The 22,959-nt window shown below is 45.2% G+C and overlaps 1 protein-coding gene across 1 annotated transcript; it reads right to left on the reverse strand.

Moving 5' to 3' along the window:
- Positions 1 to 22: 22 nt before the first annotated feature.
- On the reverse strand, positions 23 to 20,717 carry LOC137917058 (neuropilin-1a-like; the record flags this gene model as incomplete). Its single annotated transcript, XM_068759940.1, has 7 exons — positions 20,606 to 20,717; positions 20,252 to 20,479; positions 17,232 to 17,387; positions 14,630 to 14,796; positions 6,075 to 6,230; positions 4,010 to 4,154; positions 23 to 354 (listed from the first exon to the last, which is right to left on the reverse strand). Coding segments are annotated over exons 1-7 (1,296 nt in total), but the record flags the coding sequence as incomplete, so codon positions are not given.
- Between the last annotated feature and the right edge of the window lie 2,242 nt (positions 20,718 to 22,959).

Consider the following 22,959-nt stretch of genomic DNA (forward strand, 5'->3'; position numbering starts at 1 on the left):
GATTGCAAGGACAAGCGCTCACCTTTGGCTTGTTTCCATTGGCGTCGTGCACCATCCTCCAGTCGGAGCCATTTGCGCTGCAGCCAAGGCGAAACTTCTTCATGAAGACTTTGTTCTCGCGGTGCTTCCCTCCTTGGATGATGAACCCCTTCACCACCTTCTCCTCGCCAAGATCCACCTGTAGCCATTCGCTGGTAAAGGGCTGCGACTGGGGCAGCAGGGTCCACCCCGTCCTGCTGGTCAGCAAGCGGGCATTCTCCGGTACCCAGTTCCGGTCCGTATGGGACGATGCGGTGATCTGGCTGTCGGTAATCAAGCCCGACACCATGCCCAGCATGCCTGAACACGGATACTCTGAAAGACAGAACGGTTTGATACAAATTGATGAAAACCTGCAGACGGGAAGCAAAGGACTTGATCTGTATCCAAAGACACGCTGGCCAACATTGTTTACGGTGGCACAAGCGTAGTTTTGAGAGTTCAGGCTCTTGTACCGCAGGGGCATCAAGGATATTGAAAGTCAAAGTGAGGAGGACAATTCCCCGAACTCTTTGAGATGTTGCTGTGATCTCTCCCTCTATTCTCTTCCTCTCTCCGTGCCTGCAGATCTCATGCATACTAATTCCTCCGCCCGAGGCAGTTGTCTCCAGGCAGCCAATTAAAGCCCTCCTCTCAGTTTGTGTTTCCATGTCCTGCATTCTGGGAGCACCTTTTTTTTTTTTGTTCTTTTCATCTCCCCTATCCTCCCCACCTCTCTCAATAGACTCAGATATACTCAAAACAACAACACAGCTTCTTTGTGTTTTATCTTCAGCTGCACTCATCTCCTCCCTTCTGCTCCACAGCTGTCACCACCTGTAGGACAGGTGTCTTCTAAGACCTTGTTTCCTGTCTTCTTTTTTTTTTAATTTAAGCTATCCTCCTTTTATTCTAATTGTCTGTGCTCAATGCAGGTTTTATTTCTTACTTACTTATTTTGATCACTCCTTTATATCAAGATGTGAACAGGATAACAATCTGTCGCTGCAGCTGAGAAGCGTTTGCGCAATCTAAACCGAGTTTTGTCATTTTTTGAGATCAAACTCCACAACCTGGTAAGTAATGAAAGGTACCAGTCGCTGTTTAACTTTAACCAGTCGCTGTTTTGCAGATTGTACAGATACACTGAAAAACTTTCTGTATTTGCCAAAATTTAAAATATTATATCTGGGAATGTGGCATCTAAACGTTATACTAACTACCACAGCAACTGTCTTACTGCTTGAATATTTAATTAATATTCAGCCATTTTATCCTCAAATTCTTGTATTTTTTTTCATATTTTAACGACCGGTACTCTTTCTGGAGTGTAAATTACAGAACAATTAGATTTTTTTTAAGTTAGACTGTTGAATGTGGATATTACATTTACAAGGATTTATTACACAACCAGCTTGTTTCAAAAAAAGAATAATGATATTGTATAATTTAATAGGTTTTTAGTTCTAAACCCTGCTGTAAAATCCACCTGGATATTTTTTTTTCTTTGACCTTTTAAAGCATTCATTTTCAATATGACAACAATGACTAATAAAAAGATAGATTCATGTAACCTTTAATGGTGTTAGCAGTTTGGAGAGTTTCTTAGTCCTTATACGGATTTCTTGAAATAACGGTGAGTGTGTAAAGGTCAATTGTACAACTTTAACTGAAAGAGCATACAAATAACAAACCGATATCATTCTAAAACACCTCAAGGTGTAAATTATGGAGCCAATGGTTCCACATCTTTCTGCCAACATCCCTTTGCAGCGCACTGGAACTTTGGAAAAGTTTCTCAGTGTTGTAATTACCACTGGATCTGAGAGTTAACAGCTTGTATCGGTGCAAATCTGTCTTCCTCTCGTTTCTTCACCGAACTCCAACACTAAAATATCAAAAACACTGAGTCAGGGAATTGTGGTAAGCAATAAAATATTTACAATCTGGATCCCACAGAGGGCAAAACCCCAGGCGTTATTATATCTTCTGTGTCTCTGCAAGACAAAGTGGGCACTGTAGCACTGCATAACTCAATGGTTGCTGCATCTGGGAGAAGTCAGAGAAGACTTGGAGAACAAGGCTCTCTCTCTCTAGTCATCTAGAGCAGCTATGCAGAGCCGTGAGGCTCCGAATTTTGTAAAAGTGAAGTTTAAGTAACAAACGCTGCTGTGTGGATGAAGCAGCTCTACTGCGTTAAGGGTTTTTAAACTACTTTCTTCCTTTTGAAGATCTATTTGACAATGATCACATGCGCTAGCTTTTGGTGGGGCACAGCTACGGCCCTGTACACTGACTGCCTCTGAAGTGGGAAGCTATGAGAGTAAAGTGTAACGTGTGTGTGATCTAAAGCGAATTGGTGTTTGTCTGATCTGAGTTCAGACACCAGGGTGAACTCCCTGAGTCATCTGGAACTCTTCATCGACTTCAGCTGCGATCCCAGAAGCTCCAGAGATGGCAACGCAATGACACACCCAGGCGAACAAACACACACGCCTTTGTGGGTTTTCGTGTGTAGATGGTGATGCATGGCTGTGTCAGCCACATTTAGGCTTTAGGTGGCGCATCAGGCTTCCGTTAGAGATATTTATATACTATGGTATATTTACAAACAGCAGGGCAGTGGGCGTGTTTTTTATTATTAATGAGTAGCTTTGCACGCAACAGCGATGATTTAAGGGAGTTCAGCTTCTCCTCTAATCTGATGCCTGAATTATGGCGTTGGTATAAATTATAGCGTTGGTATAAAAAGTGATGGGGGTGGGGGAAATGCAGTTTTAAATCGTCTTTATCAAACTCGATATCTATAGTTATTGTCAAATTTCTAGCCATATTAAAGCAATTGCTGCTATAAGGCAGTGCAGTTCAGCAAAAGTTGTTCAGAAAGTTCTGGCGTCAGGGATTCAGAACTCAATGGAGAATGGAGTAAGTCACAGAGTTCATGCAGTCCTCCAGAACCTGACTATTTTTTTTATGTCCAATTGGACTGTGAACTTGGCGTTGAGATGCCTCCAGGGGGTGCCCAGGGATGCTGAAGGTCCTAAAGGCAATCTGGTCCCTTACCAGAATAAAATGCCCCCAGCTGTATCCCTGCTGGACCCCCAGTGCCTCATCTGTGCAATTACATATATAATCCATACCTGCAAAAAACCCTTACACAGAACCCTTTAGAATTTAGAACATTCATCTGGTGAAAACTAATCCTAACTTTTTTATTTTAATCCAAGACTTAAAATTGCTCAGTGCTGACAAAGCATCACTGCTTCATTTATGTCGTAAGATACACCGATAGGATGAAAATAAAAAAAGGCACACACAAGCATTAATTAACATGCAATACATAAACCCATAGAGATGGAGGCAGATGTTCTAAAACCATCTGAAACTACACACACACACACACACACACACACACACACGCACGCACGCATCAGTCATTAGAGCAACTGACTAAAAAAGGAAAAGATGAGAAGAGCTTTGACGAAATCAAAGCTCTGTGAGGAAAAGAGACTGTGGCTAAAGAGGAGGCCGAAACCAGACCAGCAGGAGGGAAGGGACCAATCAGATCCCTCCCTGCTCCAGCACTCTCTGCTCGCCAGCTGGTGGCTCCATTTATATTGAATTAGCTACATCTAAACATGGAGTAACATAAATAGGTAATCCTCCTTCATGTGCCACTCTTCTATTATGTAGCAGCTTGCTTTAGCCTTCAAGCAGGAGTCTCTCAGAAATAGAACATTGTCTCACACCTGGCAGATGTAAGGTGTTTGTGCAACCGGGGCCAGGATGGGAAATACAGAGCATGGTGCACCAAGCACAGAAAGAAAGCAAAAACTAGGGCATGTACAGAAATAAAGAGCACCATTATCTGATTGCTGAGTATTTCATTGTTTAATAATGTAACCAGTATAATTTGTTATTTTTTTTTGCATGTTCTCAGCAGCATCCGTGAGTGAGATGCGTGCCAGTCTGTGCATGCAGCAGTACCCACCTGATATCTTGCATCCATACACCTCGAAGCGCAGCGCAATGCCTGTTTCCCAGGTAACCGGACGGATCCGGATGAAGCGCGTCAGTGTGGGTTTGGGCAGCATCGTCTTGGCAACGTCTGTAGGGTTGATGTTGCCTTGAAAAACCTGTGATGGGAGGAATAAAAAGTTAATTATTGACAGAGTATGCTCAGTTGAGATGTGGGTTTGGGAAATCTCTTGGGCTCACTGAATCTAGAAATACACAAGACAAGGCACAGGAAGCGTTTGCGCTCAAATCACAAAAACAGCAGGAACTCTGTGATTTGTCTCATTATTCACAAGACAAGGTTCCCACACAGGAAATTAGATTTAAGCATCTAAGAGGACAATTGTTGCACTGCTGTCCAATGTGAATCTGCTCAGCGATAAATGCCACACCCAAGTCTGGTTAAACTGGATTCCCTGTCACTCCAGACATTTAACTAGCACTTCCACTTGCTCCACATGCAGTGCCACAAACAACCCCTGACCTATGAAACCCGAGGCAGTATCTGTAACACTCGCAAGACCAGACTGGCTCAAGATGCCCTTTTTTTTACTACCCTCTGGACCCAGATGTGGCGGAGGTTTACGGCAGCGTCTCGTTCAAAGGTCAGACGTCACTGCTCTCCCCTGGGGGCCAGTTGACAGCTTACTCTGCACCATTCCACCATGGTGGCCACCCAGCAAAACAGCTAAACAATCCATCACAGTCCATCCTGCGTAAGTAAATCACGTTGATGACCATGTGACCTTGTGAACTCCCTATAGAGCAGCTTTGTGGCACAAGCTAAATCCAGCAGGGAAGCAGCAGCAGGATGGACAGACAGACAGCAATTATTTGAAGGCACATACTCTTGCCGATGCAGCCGACCGTCCCGATGCAACGGAGTCCCTGGACAATGTCTGTCAGGCACATCACTAAGGGGCCGGCGACAGAGTCGTCCACTCTCGCAAATGTCACACCGAGCCTTCACTCCACTCATGACCAGCGGCTTTTTTTATTTCTTTATAGCGTTGCACTAAGACACCAAACTGCAGGCTCAGCATTTTGTCAATGGTGCCCTCCACACGTAAGCACTTTAGAGTCCGAACAGGCTGGGTTTATCACGGCACCCCCCCCCCCCCACACACACACACACACACACACACACACACTTTACAGAGATGACTGTCTGTGTGCTTTGCAGAAAGCACAAAATAATCAGGAACCGAGGGCGTGTGCCCCCCCCCCCCCCCCCCTCCCCCAGTGTGCCCCCCCCCCCCCCCCCTCCCCCAGCTTGTTTGGATGTTCTGTTGTTGATAACTTTTGTCTTCTGGTATTTACATGTCACACACCACAGAACTGTCAGAATGCTTCCTGACCCTCTGGGCACCTCAGGGAGGCGGGTGTGTTTTCTCCTCCAGATGGATCAAATCTGGTCTGTCTGACAGGCTGTTCCTCAATTCATGGTTAGGTTCCCGTCATGCTCTGGCCATTTCCCCCCTCCCTTTGTCGCTCTTCATCCTCTCCTGGAGCCACCTCATACCAGCTGCTCAAACACGACACGTTTCTTTCCATCCCCTTACCATTAAGCTCTTGTTTGTTAAGTCTTTTGTCATCGCTGGTTCTTTTACTGCAGCCGTTTGACATACAGCAGAGGCCACATTCCTTACACAATCCTAACTTCAGAGCTCTAACGTGCAGCGAGTGCTCTAGTAAAAAAAAAAAATACCAAGCACTTACGCACACAGTGGGTACGTGACCACAACAATAAAAGTACATGATTGCATGTCGGACGACAGAGAATCAAATACACATATGGGTATTGGCTATTTCCCCTTCTGTCGTGCTTTTAAGTCAACTTGGTGCAGAGAGCAATCCAAGCTAACAGGCTGCTCCATGCTGGGATAGTCCAAGTGTACTCCAAGCTTAAGAGATGTTCTTCTGTCACTGTAACTGGTCAGGCAGATGCAAATGTCTTGGATAGCCTTCGGTGTGGCAAAACGGTAATGCATGGAATTATATTTAATCATGCAAACTTAATGAAATAGAGACCTCCATACCTTTTGTTTGGAGCCTTCCTTCAACGTGATCCAGTCTTCTCCATTTGAGCTGACATCCACTTTGTAGGACTTCACAAAGTATACCTTCCGGGTCTCCTGGGAAATGGCGCCCTGGGTGCCTACGGCCGAGACGAACCGCAAGAACCCAAGATCCACCTGTGGAGGGCGAGCCGAGAAGAGGCGACTGAGAAACAGTTGCTTAAAATGCTTCATCGAAAGTAAACGCCAGAGGGAATTTTATCTTTTGTGAGAATAGCGATTACAGCAGCTGAAATACAGCGATCGCTGGTGCTCAAATGGATGAATAATCCGTGCAGAAAAGACTTTCCTGCATTAATAATGCACCAGCAAACTGGAGAGTGAAAATATAACCCCTCCATTAAATCCCCTCTGGCTCGTCAGCTGCTACCTGGAATTTAATAAACAGCAATGCAATGATATTCATATGAACAATAAAGGACACAGGATGACAACTTCATTTCCTGAGATGTGAGACGACAAGAGCTTATTGGATAAAAAAGTGAATGTTGAATAGAGCGAGGTCTGCAATCACATTATCAAAACTGGCCAGGGAGTAAGAGAGATGCAAATTGAATATCAAATATTGTGCCTTTAAAATATGCAGCTCATTATAAAGCAACAATGAGCTGAGGAGGTACATGACTGGGGGGTGGGCATTTTTGCAGGGCTCCCACTAGAGGCAGTGGGGTCAGAGGCATGTGAGACTGTATGGCGTAGGCTTGCTTTCATGTGCAGCATTAAGAGATTATGCTGGGCTGAAGATGGCGCTGGTTTGCATTAGACATGCTAAAGAAGCACCAATTCTGTCTGCCAATCATCATCATCATCATCATCATCCCTGTTAACGTCCCTGCCAAGAAAGGCATGGAAACAGTCCTCTCTGTGTCGCCCTGGCATCTGTGTCTGTGGTAAGAATAGTCTTCGAGCTGGCTTTTTTTTAATTATTTGAATACTTCCATCTGTTGCCCAACTTCCCTTGGACTACTACAACCTGACTTGAAGTGTGGGAGTGAGTTCAGCCATTACTAAATATAAAACACAGGAATCCACTACCATTGACACCTGTGTCCACTGCTTAACCCCATAATTCCAGGCCTTCATCCATTACAGAGGAACATTTAAAGGCTTTATATATATATAAAAATCCTCAATGTCTCAGAGTAGCTGCTTAAATCTTAACAAGTGACAAGAGTGTCTCTGACAGACTGAGCTGACGATAATGAGGAGTAATGGTGTTGCATGGAGACGGCACTGAAACTTCGGGGCGGTGCAGGAAGCCAGGGTGGGGACGGCTCTCCGGATCATGAGGAGAGACGAGGCCTTTGATGTTGACATGAGATGGGGTTTTTTTCGACTCCGATGAATTGTGCCCAGAATCTTGAGTGGATTGCCGCAATCAAGGATTTACACGCATGACTACGAGGAGAAGAGAGATAACAGCGAAATCCTTTATGTGAGGGCAATTAGACAGATAGAGAGGGCTGACACACGCTGATCTGCAGGACCTCTAAAAGACTTTATAGACGTTTACATGATCAAAGCTATAGATTTAGACTGCCAACCTTACATCCAGTGATTGTGCCACATTTAAAAGGAACATCTGCATGCCACAGAATCCTCAGATTCACGTCCAGTCGTAAAAAAACAAACAAAAAAAGACCTAAACAGATGGGACTAATAAAAGAGATTCTACGCTGCTACTTTGTCTCTCTTGGCTGCTGAAAGGATTGAATTGGATGGATGCTAACAAAAAAAAAAAAAGTCACATAAAGAGACAGAACAGCTTTGTTCATGTCCATAAGCTAAAGGAGGATCCTGCATTATGTTCTTTTGGTCCACAGTGAGAGGCAAATTCAAATCCCTTCAGCTTTCAGATGGTTCCTATTTAATAATGGAGGGGTTGAATTCTTCTCTGCGGGATGGATATCCACATGCGCCAGCACTGGATGAGGAGCGCATGCTGGATGGCTGCGAGGCTTGTGCCAGTGCACATTAGCCGAGGCCGGTCTTTAACCTTTATGTTTGACTCATTTCCAATCGGGACCACTGGCAAAGTGGCTTCTTGAAAAGGCTTGTGTAAAATATGTCTAATGGGAATGGCTGGCTTTCGGGACATTTTCTCTGAAGGGATCTCATTAGGTGTAATGGAGAAGAAGAGCCACTGGGAATGAAATCAGTGGTGGGGCTAATTGGGAACTCAGAACCGGAGCTTGCTCATACAGGAGCGGTCTGAAGACGGGTGGACTTGTTGAATGTTAATCAATATTATGGGCCAACTGGAACGTTTTTTCTTTTATTGGTAACTAATGTTTTTATTTATAGGGTAGCAATTTTTAAAGGGTTCCCTGCCAAATGGGTGTGGTGTTCCAACATGCTTTCATCGCTTGTGGCTCAATAGTTTTAGGGTTCCTCAAACCACAGAGATGCTGGGGCAACCAGAAAAATTGCAATGGTTGCGATGTCTTGGCAAAAAAAACAAACACTCACATTTAATGGTTACTGAATATAAGCGACTTGACTTCCCAAAAGCCATCTGTGTAAGCTGCACTGGGATACGACGAGGGGAATAATGATGGAAGAGTGCAGAGGGAATGGAAAGAGGGAAAGCGAAGAGAAGTGTGAAGACAAGAAGGGCAACAGTGGAAACAAGCCCCCCCCCCCCCCCCCTGTCTCTCTCCCTCTCTCTCTCCTCAACAGAAGATGAAGGACAGCATGGGGTCTCTGCTGAAAACGTGAACAGACTAGATCAATTTCACAGACTCGGGCTGATAACGGGGCCGGTGTAATGAGCAAGGCATGATTTATTAATGGCAGAGCCGGCGCTGAAAGACCGGGATCACATGGGCCAGGGAGAGAGAGTGGGCTGGATATAAAGTCTGTCCTACAAAACCGACCAGATAGAACCAACAGAAAGAGACGGTGATTACGAGCAGAACGCCATTGAGCCCCGGAGCCACTAACAGTATTATAGCTGATCTACAGACATAAAACAATAATCAACATTTAGAAAATTGCAAGCAGCGCATTGTGGAATCTTGCATTAATAAATCACATTCAGATGATAAACTATTTGTCATTGAGCCCCAACAGGCTGAATCATGCCTAATGGGCGATGGAGTCACAACACGGAAGACGTGAATTATTACTCCTAATCTAGGATCTATAGGGATGTGAAATGTTGCTGATCCAAAGGAATGAATCTTGTGTCCGTTCCAGTTCCAGCGTATTACGTGTGCGTTTGGACCGAAGCCCACCTATAGAGAAGAGGATACTATATACATTCTGGGCATGCTGATGAACACCAACTCATAACTGGAAGGACACACACACACACACACACGTTGAGCCATAAACATGCCAGCTAGGGTAAGAAATCATCCAGACTTTTCAGAATCTATCCATGAATCGATACGCTGGGAGGACCTCAGCATGTCCTTGTTTCATGGGAGTATTTTCTTCCTCTACTTCCTACAACTGTGTCTCTGTGTGTGTGTCCATCACGTATACCCTAACCCTCTAATTGTGCCAAAGCCCCCTTGATTCACAACAGCCAGCATACAGAGTTGCAGTCGTCACACAGACTAGTGAAACCAGAAAAGCATAAAGTTCTGCTTGTAAAAACAACTGTTTAAAGCCTGGTGTGCAACATATTGGAATCAGCATCCATCATTTAAATAAGGCATATATAAGTGTGGGAATAAACGGTGGGAATGAGACAGACGGCGTATTTATATATTTACGTGTGTTTGTACAAGTTTGAATAAGTGACTTTCTTTTAATCCCTCAACCACAATAGTCAGTGCTTTGTCTCTGTGCTGTATGACTCAGATGTGTGGTGAGACCACGTGATGCGTATTTGAGGATAAAGGTAGGTTAGTCACTGTTGTGTGGGTACAGTGTGGGGACTTATGGGTTTACAATGGTGGGGAGGGGCGTTCAAGAAACAGCAGCGACTCAAAGGCTTTATCTCTTCCTTGCTTGATTGGCTTAAACGAGTTGCCAAGAAGTTGCACGGAGCAATCCATACTCTGGGAGAAGTTTACAGAATACCTAACTTTAAATCCATTTGTCTGCTTCCCCAGCAGAGAGGTGGAAATAGTTTGCCCTTGTGTGTGTGTGTGTGTGTGTGTGGGCTGCAGAATAACTGAGGCCTCTGGGGAATGACTTCATTTGTTTTCCCTCACACAAAAAAAACAAGAGAAATGCCAATGGTGAGAAAAAGGTAGCGCCCCCCCCCCCCCCCCCCCCCTCTGTGTCTTCGAAGTCAAAGAAAAGCTCGTAGACAAAGACTCCCATCCATGAACCAGCCTCTGGAAATGCTTTATGGATCTAAAAAGATAAAAAAAAGGAAACACAGATGAAGAGGCTGTAGCCCTTTTTTTGCATAAATACTCTGATTTTAATGTCCATTTTACGCTATTGAGAGCAAACAGACATTTTGGACGACTGACTTACACTCAGATTTGTAACTAAATCCCAGATGCTGTGCTTTTGAACCGGCATTCAGCAATCTGTTCACCAATTTCTCCAACCGTATATTTGGTGGCGCAAACTCTGTGGAATTAATTCTCCTGTCATGGAAATTGTATTACTCAACTGCTGCAGGACCTGTGAGCTCCACTCGCAACCCTCCATTCATCACAATGTTCACCTGACGGAATTACAGTTTATTTTTAGATCCCCAACAGCTCTTTGGTGGCCATTAAATTATGCATGTCTTCCCCATGAGACCATTATCCGTCTTCCTGACGAAGAGGGATGCATATGGCGAACCCCCCCCCAGCTATCACAAAACAGGAGATACAGGAGATCTGGTTTGCTGTACATGAGGTGAGCTCCGAGCTCGGCTCTGCGCCGATTGAAAGGTTCCAGCTGTTAGAGGAAGCATTTCAAGATTTCCGGCCTTCTGAGTCATCTGAAAGACTAACTCCATGCAGCGTCATGCTCATCCGTAGAACACACGCATGAGTAAAGGTCTGAGTATTAAAACAAAAACAATGATCAGGAAGGAAGACGAGGACGACCGAGACGCATGTCATGTCTGGAGGCTGTTCAACGGCACTAACCCAGGATGCACAGCTGCTGACTCGTCAGTGACGACGGCTGACTACAGGGCTCTTAGGCATTTCCCTCGTTTGTGGTGCAGACACTGAAAATGACACTGATTATGAATGAGCTGTGTTTTTTTTTTGTCGTCTCTGGACACTTATGCCGCACTGTTTGATTTAATTACAGCATTCCATCCTTCATGTTTCGATTTCCAGTCGCACTTTTGGGCTACTCCACTCGAGTGTGGGTCTCTATCCTCTCATTGATTTTGCAATTGAGAGTGAGGCCCGGGAAACAGCGAGGCACAGACAACATCCATTGTTTCCATTTTTACAACAAGATGATGATGATGATGATGATGATGATGATGATGATGTCACTGGCAGCTCCATGCCAGCCACAGCTCCGCTGCGCTATAGCTCGACCTCATCAACTGAGACACTAGTGTTAATTACCAGCCCATATTCTTATTGCTCGTCATTCAATGAGGCAGTGAGTCCTGAAACAGGCACATCAGCGTGGAGACAATAACGGGGGGGACATTTCAGAAACTCAATGACCCGGAGAAATTTAATGCACATTTGTATGAAAAGGAAAATAGGACATGGCAGAGTGCACGGCTTCGCCGGTGGAAAAGATAAACGCTACGAAGTGCAATTAGTGGCCGCTCAGTTGGTCAGGTGGTGGAATTGAATATGTTATTTGTTGTGTAAGTGGTCTTAGTTCCACTGTGCGTCGCTTTCCCGGAGGAAAAAAAAGACAATGTTCTAAGCTGCAGAGCAAACCTGTGGCAAGTTTGCCTGTAAATCGCCGGCTTTACGGTGAGATCAGCAACACATGCTGGAGATAAAGGCACATATTGAGTAAGCAAACACCGATACGCTTCCCATGTTCAGCCCTTTCATCCATCACAGAAGCAAGAGAGAGAGAGATAACAGACTCATTGTCTCTTCTTATGATTGTGCAATTTAGGGTTATCGGAGACACGTACGAGGGCAACAAATGCATAAACGCAGATGTAGCAATCGGGGAGTAACGCTTCCTGGCAAGAAAGTTGAAGATGGAGCAAAAATCAGCACGGGTAATAGTTATGGGATGCACATGCACTTTATATTGCCATGATGAGATACTCAAGAAAATGGCTTTCGGGTATTGACAGTTGGGTTCTCTCCAAAAGAGCGTGAATAAATTATTCATAGGCCATGCATGTGGAATCAATGGGCAGCTGCCTGACAGAGAGCCACTCTTGCTTTTATTTCATCATTCCGATGTGGTGAGTCTGCAGGACATCAGATCCGTGCTCCTAAAATTAAAATACAGCTTCGAAGCCGTTCTCCTTATCATTGACCCAGAAGAACTGTCGGGCCGTGGACTCCCCAAACTATATCAAAGGTGCCATCCACCTGCAGAGGCCCGGCAGTTCATGCTCATAAGCTTCAAAGAAAGCCATGCCTCAGACAGGCGGGATATATGTGGAATTCTCTCCCTCTTCCTGATGAAGATCGGTGTGCCTGAATTTTGAAGAAGAACAGAATGAAAAATAACAGAACAAATAAGATGGGCCATGTTTTAAAGGATTATTTCCTTTTGCTGCACTCTATCCTTAAATCAGAAAACCCTTCAGAGGACATCTGTCCATCGCTGTGTACAACAAAGGACTGATTAATGTCCTGGCTAACCCAGCGCTCAATGCTGAACCAAACCACAGCAATCTAATTACCCAGAAAAGAGCACGCAGACTTCTAACATCTTGCCCTCCTGTACTCCCTGCATCAGAATGTGGTGGCATTAAAATGAAACACAAATTTATATTATGTTAAAAAAAAGAAGAAGAAAGAAAGCGATGACAAAGAAACAGCCCCGGAATCAAAAGGCCGGCAGCCATGAATAATAAAACGGTCTGCATCAAAAAAACACAGTCAGGGAATGATAATGAAATAAATAATGAATTGATTACTATACATCTGATGTCGCACGAAGATGATGTGAACGTGCCCGCGAGGGGCCCTGAGCTTGTTGCACCACCGCAGACGGGCTGGGAGAAAGGCGAAGAATCCTACTCTTTTATCACCACTCGTGATAATTGGGCGTCTGCTCAGCGTGCTCAGCACAAGTGCATCACCCTTCTTATAAAACATAAATTATGTGGCAACCACAGCGCTCGCTCTTTTGCTGCATTTGAAATTAGAAATTAGAAAAGCCCCATTCACTCTTTTGATATGGTTAGGATTCGAAAATCTGCATACGTCTATGAAAGCACATCGCTTTGAAGTCCAGACTTTACTTGCATATCAAATCTGCGGCATGATCAGTATCTACAGCAGAGACAGTCTTTGGTGCAAAAAAAAAAAAAAAGGCCTTTTATTTTCTTGTCACTTGTAATTTCCACAAACACAAAGTCAAACTGATATAGTTGAACCCTTCTGTGTTGTGACGCTTAATGCATCTGACTGAACAACAGGCTTGCCTTACAAAAAGACAAATGCTTTGATGCGACAGACTTTCATGTGCCACAAAAAGTCACTGCCACAAAGTTTCGCCTCTAATTCACTGCGACGCATGTTGGGCTTCTCTGGACTCTGCGAGACCCAAAAAGCCAAGAATGCACGAACACTTGGGAGAATGCATAGGAGCCCACACACAGGCATGCTCAAACACTGATTCAATTACTCTGAGCGAGCAATGGGGGGGGGGGGCCCTCAGGACAATATTTTCATTGCAATAATAAAGGAAGGACTTGCTTATGGCCCTCCCAAAGTAAATATTTGGCTTTGGGTCAGCCTCATTATTTATCCCCTGAGGAATCAATGAACCAATGACTGTAGAAAAACAGCAGAAGAAGAAAAACAGTTTGGCCATTTACAAGGCCTGGAGGCTTTCGGTTAATACATCCAACATGTTTTAAATGCATCTGTAGTGTTGCTGTACGTGTGTGTGTGTGTGTGTGTGGGTGGGTGGGTGGGGGAGGGGGTGTGTCTTGGGATATATGACTTCCCCATTTGGGGATGGAACGAATAAATCCTTAATCTTTCCACATAAACTTCTCCCATTGGGTGATGATTGCTTTGTTTAGATAAGCTGACAGAACTTGTTTTGAGATAGAGACTGTGTGTGTGTGTGTGTGTGTGTGTGTGTGTATGTGTGTGAGAGAGAGCCACATACATTCTCACACACATGCCAGTCGAAAAGGTCTGTAACACCCAGGTAGCTTTTTTAACGCTGTTGCCATGGCGATTGCCAAAATGTCCCATATAATCCAAATAACAATTTGACTAAACTGTGAGCTACTCATGCAGCTCAAATCTAAACACTTGTGAAGCACTCAGGAGAAAAGCGGCGTGCGTCGGCGGGTCAGCTCATCGGCCTGTCGGCCGGCGAGGGCCTACGACGCCGCTTGCGGCTTTAATTTACTTTATTTTCTACCTTTGCTTCGTGCAGCGACATTCTTAAACAATTACATATGGAACTCGAATGTAATTGTTTACCTGTATCCACTCTTTGTTTGAGTCCTCTGCCGGCGTCCAAGCATTTTCATAGTAGTTGAGTCGGGAGCGCTCTGAGGACCAGCTGGGATTGTAGTGGGACGAGGCCAAGATTTGGTCGGATGCTATCTCTCCCGATTCCATTCCCAAAGGGTCGCGACAGTCAAAGTCTGCGTCGGGAGGAAGACGAAAAGAGAGGAAGAGAAATTGTGTTCAATTCTGTGCCCAGCTTGTGCTTCAGTGTCCCCAGAACCCGAGCTCATCTCTGGGGATGAGAACATCACCTGACGGGCACTCAGCCCTGCTGCTGGGGGGTGGGGGGAGAAGTGGCGCCTCGGTCACTCCTTCCTGTTTCACTCTCGTTTTAGCTTTTAATGGAAGTGAGATGGAAGTGTTCAGCATTAAGACATAAAAATGTCTTCATAAAACATTGAGCAGGGGCTAACTTTAAACCGGCATTAGGCATTAAAGGGACTTTGAGTCCAGGTATTTCTTCCACTGAAACAATCCCTCACTCACCCTTGGGCAGCTTATCTTTCTTGTACACACAATGATTTCCTCAACTTTGTCTCTTGGGGACGTTCAGACGAGTTTAATATCTGTAGTTTGAAACCGTATATCACTCAGTGGGCCAGGTATTCACAGTAGGCGGCGACTTCCCTTGTTTGCGTTGACACGGACCGGACATTTCGAGATATCCTGGGCTCCCCGGCCAAAGACTCAGCGGAATAATCTTGGGAATGGCCTCTCTAACCATCGGAGGTTAGACACGCTGCCACCACTTTGCATTAAGGGTGGCTAGCACAAACCAATAGGACAGTTTGGTCTGGACAGGAGTCCTGTAATGTCACCACAATCAGAGACGCATAGGCAAAGGTTGACAACTGTATGGTCCATTTGTCCTCTAATTGTTTATTTATTGATGTGGTTGGTTGCCAAGAACCGAGTCACAAGCCCGATTTTCTGAACGCAAAGCTACCACTGGTTGCTCTGCCCGACAATGCAGCCACGTGATTGTGGACACACAGGATGAGGAGCAGCTATGTGGCTTCTGCCTATGAGCTAACACAGATGGTCTTCCCATCTGCTACACTGCCAACACACCTCAGTCCCTGGGTCAGTCTGTGTGTGTGTGTGTGTGCGTGCTTTACACTGTCGATGCTTGGCCGCATATGTATGCGATCACCTTGTGGAATGTGTTAGTGTCTCAGTATGAGTTTGAGAAAACCGTCTGGCACCTCCCCACTCCTTCCTCGTCCCTCTGTCAAACTTTTGTTCTCAGAACGACACGGTCTCTAGATTATATTACAAAAGAAAACATGAGACACAAAACAGTGAATGTCTATTGCCGAGGATGTTATGTGATCCTACATGTTCCTAATCAAAGTGCGGCAAACAGCTGAGTAGATAGTGAGGGTGAATGGGTGAGGAGAGGATGAGAACCAGAGAAAAGGGGGGAGGAACAAAAGACGAGGCCTCCTTTCATCAACTTATCACCGCTCATCAGTAGTTTTCAGCTTGAGTGTACAATTCCCTTGCAGAAGCAGAACATCGAGTGTGTATTAATACATGAGGGTATTATGGATGATTCAAACGGTGCGTGTCTTGAAAGGTGCAAAGAAAGATTTGAGATTGCTTTTCTATCTTGGATACATCTCGGTATGTGATGTAAGACCCGGCAACTCATGAGCATTAAGGTATTTGCAGATTATGCCTTTTTATGGCAAACGTAAGCGCTTGACTCGCGTCAGCCTATCGTAAAACTGTGATTACAACAAGCGTAAGTAACTCAGTTGAAAAATGACATCAGTGATTACTGAGCTCATTACTGCGAAGGAAGGGTTGTTGCAGCAGTTGCATATGTGTGTTCCCTTTGGGCAAGAAAAAGAAAATGACATCTTTTTTTTGGAGATGATTAGAAGATTTGTCGTCATCCATCTCTATTCCTGTTCAAAGGCTGACTATGTGTCTTTGGGGTGGTCTAGCCTCCGGACAGATTTATGACTCCAACCAGCAGTCGTCTGCCTTAATGAAATGTTTAACTGGAGCATTTTGCAAAAATGAGGTCGGCAGGTCATGCTCTATGATGACGATGCTGCATGTAAAAGCCCCTGGGGTGTGTGTGTGTGTGTGTGTGTGTGTGTGTCCAAGGTGGTTGTTGGTGGGGAAGTCTCCTTTTTGGAGCCTGTCTCGGCTCGCAGTGTGTAAAGAAATCTTGTAAACCATGGGAGGCAGACTTGTGCTCTCTGACACATTCAGCAGGAGGTGTTTATTTAATAACTCTTAAACTCTGCGAAACGAGTGGGAAATTTCATCTCAATAGGACTGTGTGTAAGCTTCAGTTACAGACAACATTTGTTCTTGCTTTTCATAATAAACCTGTGGGGGTTACTTTATTGCCCTCTAATTCTCGTAAGTACCCATTTTGAACTCAACGCAAATTTTCTCCCAGTGAATAAACTCCTGTGGACTTTGACTTTACTTTTTTTTTATATATATATATATATATATATGTAGACTTGTTGTGCCTGTCTTTGGATACCAGTGATTTTGCCTCCCCGTCACCCCGATCTGCCTGACTTTTAGAGCCTTTACATCAGCTCACCCTCTGGAACGGTTCTTTCAATGACGGTGAAGTTGGCAGAGAAGCCTTCCTTAGCGATCGCGTTGTCAGTGTTGATTGTCAGAGCCAGGATCCCCGTGTAGGAGATGATCCTGCCAGGAGTGTTCTGGCCACAGTACCTCCCGATGTATGGGCCAACTAGAAGCAGAAAGAAACAGGAGAGAAAAGCACAGATTGTTACTTGGGTTAGGCATGGGTTAACTCAGGCATGGGCAAACTACAGCCCGGGGGCCATATGCAGCCCTTTGAGCTTTTTAATCCAGCCCGCCCAATTTGTCCAAATTATATCATTACTTTAAATCTTATTATAATACAACCTCTTTCATTTGTAATGCTACCTGTAAAAGGCCAAATCCTTTCATGTAACGGCTTTTACATGTCATTTATATTAGTTCACACAAACACTCCATCCATCTGTTCCTGGCCCGGCCCCTCTGGCAAATTTTAGAACCCATTGTGGCCGGCGAGTCAAAAGGTTTGCCCACCCCTGGGTTCACTCAATATGTGTTTATTTCCCACAGACATGTCAGACATGGCTGCCACTGAGGTATAGCACCACTTGCATTTTTTCATACAACCCCGTAAACAGGCTTGTGAAATTGACCCCGCAGCATTCCATGCCTTCTTGCTGGTCAGACACAAAGAAAGTACGCTGGAGAGGGAGCTGTGGTGTGGGCAGGTCACGGGCTCAGTCTATTTGGTGACTATAAATTCCTAAGACTTCCTGCCTTCCCATTTCTTGAGGTGGATACAGCCATGGCGGGTGAGTTTTGCAAGGGAAACAACAAGTGACGAGGAGGCAGAGACAATAGGAGCGCAATAAAAACCCAAGAGGGACATGCTTCACTGAGCATGGAGGAATGGGTAAGCAGCAAAAACTGGGAGGTGGAGGGGAGAGGGACATTCGGGGGGGGAGACAGAGAAACAAGGGGAGAGAATGATGGTGTAACAAGGGAGCGGGAGAGCAAAAGAGCACAATGACCTTGGCCTGTGTCTGATGTGTGCTGTGATCCATGCCCATTTGTACGTATGTGTGTTCCTGCTGGTGTGTGGGGACCTGCAGCTTATCTGTGATTAGTAATGCTGTGATCGGTGGCGAGTGACAGTCCCGCCTCCCTGCGGCCCCCTGTCAACCAAAACACACGCCTTCCAGCCGACTCCTCGTTGAAAGACAAAGGCCAGACTACAGGGACTCAGAGGCCTGGGGGGGGTGTGATGCCTCAAATTAATCTTCATAACCCTGGCTCTTGGTGAAAGAGCGTGCAAATCTAGGTTTCGTTTTAAACCTGTTAAGGCCTGGACTGGAAAAAAAAAAAAAAAACATCTTCCAGATTATCTGCATGACTCCCCCAGACTTCTGAAATTTTAAAGAACCTCCATATAAAGCCCTGCCTGCCTCGAGATTCCTCTGGGAAGAGGGACAAGGGAGTTCTTTCACGGTGCGAGGACTGTAAAGATTGGGAGGTGTGATTTCCCCTGTTGTTTCACGGAAGCCTGCATTCGCCCGAACATCGAACACCTATGCGCTCCCCCAATGGCTAGCAACCTTCTGTGCTAGTGCCCTATCGCTTCAATCGGCACTATGGGCGCTGCCTGACAAAAAGCAAACATGCTTTTTCTTCCATGGTTTTATTTCTATGCACGGCTATCTGTCACATGCAATAAGACTTGAAGGATGCAATGCCTCATCATGCTGAAGTGGCGATGACGCTTCAGCTTCTGCTGTCAACGTGCTCCAGCCTCATTCTGCTTTATTCTGCTCCAGATTTCATTTGTAAGAATTATTTCGAGTCAAGAGTGAAACAGGAAACATGCGTATTAAACAGTGATGATACAAACATTTGCTGTAGTTTAAATAAATGCATATTAACCCAAATGCAATACTTCACACCGACAGGATAAAATGCAGATGAAAGAAGGGAACAGTCTGCAGAATTGAAAGTGAACTGCAGAAATCTTCAAATCTAGAGAGAGAGCTTGGAGGTTTTTGGGACTTTTTGAGCAAACTGACTTGAAAAGGCCGGCCATGATTTAGACTTCAACCTTATCACAGTATGCTGGAGGAGATAATAGCGATACGCATCAGGTTGGAAGCTACAAGAGAGAACTCTTCCAATTTTCAGCCAATGATGGGCGAGGGCTTTCATCTCACCTGCACCCCGGAGCTGGAATAGTCAGCAGAAAGAGTGAAAATGTCAAGCGATGAGGTCACGTGCTGAGTTCAAAGCGTTGCCGTGGACAGTGGAAGCGTCACTTTGAACACGGCTCAACCTCTCTTTGTCTCTCTCTCTCTCTACTGCAGTTTGGCTGGATCTATACAAGTGCAGCCTTTGCTCAAGGATTAGGAGGCGTCAGAATGGGAATAAAGATAAAATGTATTTTCCCTCCCATGTCTGAGAAGAAAGGCAGCAACTTAATAAATATGAAAGCCTAAATTACATTTCTAATTCCCAAATATACAGTCCCTGAGGCACAATGTATCCTGTGACAGAAAGAAGAAAGGGCGGGAGGCTTGTTGTAATGAGGAAGTGTTTGACATTGAGAGATTAACCATTATGCTCTTGATGACTCTTGGACCCCGTCCAAGCCTGGTTAAGCCTGTGAGCCTCCTGGCCTGGATAATGCTATCAAGTCAAGTTAAGACCAAAGTTATCCACTCTACACAGCAGGATAGCACATTTTGGAAGAGTGCAGTTATGCACATTTTGTGGAGAAATGGAATAAATTTCAGATTTGTGTAATAAAAGTGCCATTTCCTGTTAAGACAAGAGATTAAAATGATACAAGTAATTCTGGACAGGAGAAAAGTAATTTCATGAGAACCTTCTGCTGAGAGGATATTTTTCTACTTTTGCATCGAGGGCTGCGTGAGCAAAAGCTATTCGTGCCAAAGTGGCCATCTTGTTGTGCATAAATTAATAGCAGAGAGATTGTTTCTCAACCTCTTCCAATGGTTACACAGCCTCACTTGAAGATGCCAGCAATGCTCAATGGTCGCTCACCTCCGGGGAATCCATCCCAGAGCTCCAGTCTGTCGTAGCGGCAGAAAACACCAGCAGGGGGCGTCAGGTCCGGCTCCAGCTCAAAGCTCTCAAACTCCAGAATGATCTCGGACTTCTTGGGGGCAAAGATCATGAACGTGCAGTCCAGGTTGTTGGGGTATTTCTCTGGAAAGCCCGGCGACTTTATGACGCCGCTGTTGGAGGTGAAGTTTCTGGAGCACTCAGGACCTGCAAGGAAAGGCAGGAAATTGGACATGAGATGACACTTGAGAAGATGAGGAGATGACCCTTTTGCATGACTGCTAACTGGTCTGTTGTGGATGTCCTTGTTTGGAGGATACTGAGAAGTCGTGCCTTCCAGCTGGTCTATACGGAATGGAGGAGAGTTTATGGTCCATGTAGAGACCACCTTCAGAGCTTTTCCACTGGAGGCTACATCTGGGTCTCTCATCGCTCTGATTTTCATTTTTGCTTTTGTTATTTTTCCTTCTGGTCATAAATATCCCACATCTTCATCATTTTGTGCGAACTAAATCAGAAACTCCTGGAAAATCTGGATTTTGAGAGTGAACATTAGTGAAAGGCTTCAATCACCAAAATCAAGGAAGGATGAATAAACGGCTTGATTTATTCAGCAGAAATGTCTTTCCCACCTACACACACACACACACACACACACACACACCATCATCAAAATTGCAGATTATTTGATGGAAGCTGAGGGAAATAATTGTGTATCCGTGTGCACGCACAATTCAACGCACAGTTTTGCAGGAGGGAAAGTCCAAACATTTACTCACAGCACCCTATAGAGATGCATTTCAGTGGATGAAGAGCACACATTTCCCATGTTAGTCGCCCCTCAGTGCATGATGGGAGTAAGATCATGATTTAAGGATGAGTGACGTGATTATAGAAAATGATGCTAAGCGCTCCAGAAAGCATTTGTGAGGAGAGTGACAGAAAGATACATTGAGATATGTTGCCTACATACTCCATCTAATGGAGGGCCAGCGTTTTACCATGCTTCACACAAATCCACACACATCAGAGGAAAAAAAAGAGGTCTACTGTCATCTAGGGCAATTATTTTAAACGATTATTCGCCAAAATGTGCCCAGGATAATGCAATTTTCATACTAGTCTGACAGCTGGGCGCAGGTGGAGCCAATCAAAGCCAAAATTGCAGGGAGTTTATCGCTAGATAAAGCCTCTGTGCTGCAATCATTTAAGGTTCAAATAAATGTGGCAAACTGCTTTTCCCCCATTGTTACTCAAGCATCTTGCTGAGCCTCTAATTCGAGACTTCAGACCGTCCACTCGTGGATTGACTGTGCAGGTGCAGGAGAGGCGTGTTGATTTTCCAAGCTGAAAGCCACAGCGAGGAAAGTTTGGACTCTGAGGGGAGCTGACATTTAGCGAAGCAGCTAAAGTGTGGCTTTCGAGAACAGTAGGCGCCATTAATTTCACAGCTTCCCTTCGTATTTACTCACAGAAAATAGAGATATTTTGTTTTAGAGCGGGCGCTCTCACCGGGATGAAAGTGCTGCCGGATGCTGGGTTTTCGCATTTTACCTTTGCTGCACTTGGGAGAAACGTCAGACACATTGGGAGTAAAGTATAAATGTGAGCCACTGAGTGACTGCTGCTGCCCCCCCCCCCCCCCCACAAAAAGTCAACGTGTTGAATTTTCTGTGGATATTGACTCAAAAATTCTCCATCCATTTCATGACCCTTATCTCGGCTCAGCAGTTGACCAGAACGGATTTGCTCATTTGGTAAAGGCTCACTCTGGCTACTTGCCAAGGTCCAGGCCCTAGACTGGCGCCGGAAGCAAATTATGCCGGAGTTTCATTTTGTCAGTATGAAGTTTGGATATACAAATTGAATTATATAATTTTTTTTAACATTAATATGTGAAATGTTGGGCTTTGTTAACTGTATCCAAGCCAAGGTGAAAGTCTCCAGCTGTCACCTTGTGCATGACAGGAAAAAGACAGAGTGAGCACATTGCAACAATCTAGAGAGAGAGGGGGGGGGGGTGCGACACGCGGTGATAGAAGTCACGCTCGTCTGTGGCAGCATCCGTCTGCACAGCGTGTGTGTGTGAACGCGTCTCTGCGTACCAGGAGCTCGAGGGAGACAAATAGACCCCGTTGTCAGCCAAATGCCAGCTCATCGCCCCCGACTCGCTCCCTGCCCCTCGCTCGCTCTGCCAGAGCAGCTGTTAATGCCTTTTCAGATGTCCTGCAGATTCATCGCCTCGATGGGACGAGGGGTTAAAGGTCGTGCGTCAGGTGAGGCTGACGGGGAGAAACACGCCCACCGTGCTGTTCGATTACGAAACAGAGCGACACACGACGGTCGTCTAACCGCCCCTTTCAAACAAACAAGCTGAATAACGGCAGGAAGTTTGGATTTACAACAGAGACTAATGGATTCCGCTGTTTAGATTGAACCCTCCTCCTCTGGACCGGCGAGTAAACAGACGTCGCTGTGTGATTGCAGCTTGTTTAAAAAAGGATCAGATTCTATTTAATGGAGATTTGATTTCAACTCTACAAGTGTCAGGCATCAGGCACACACATACATTAAATAAATATGGCTCCATCGTATTGGAAGTCGGTTCCTTTGATGACTTGTCCTCTATTGCTGTAAGTGCTGAACGCCGGCTCGAGTCTGAGCGTTCATCATTAAAACAACATTGT

The sequence above is a fragment of the Brachionichthys hirsutus genome, unplaced genomic scaffold (assembly GCF_040956055.1).
Source record: "Brachionichthys hirsutus isolate HB-005 unplaced genomic scaffold, CSIRO-AGI_Bhir_v1 contig_767, whole genome shotgun sequence".
Lineage (NCBI taxonomy): Eukaryota > Metazoa > Chordata > Actinopteri > Lophiiformes > Brachionichthyidae > Brachionichthys > Brachionichthys hirsutus.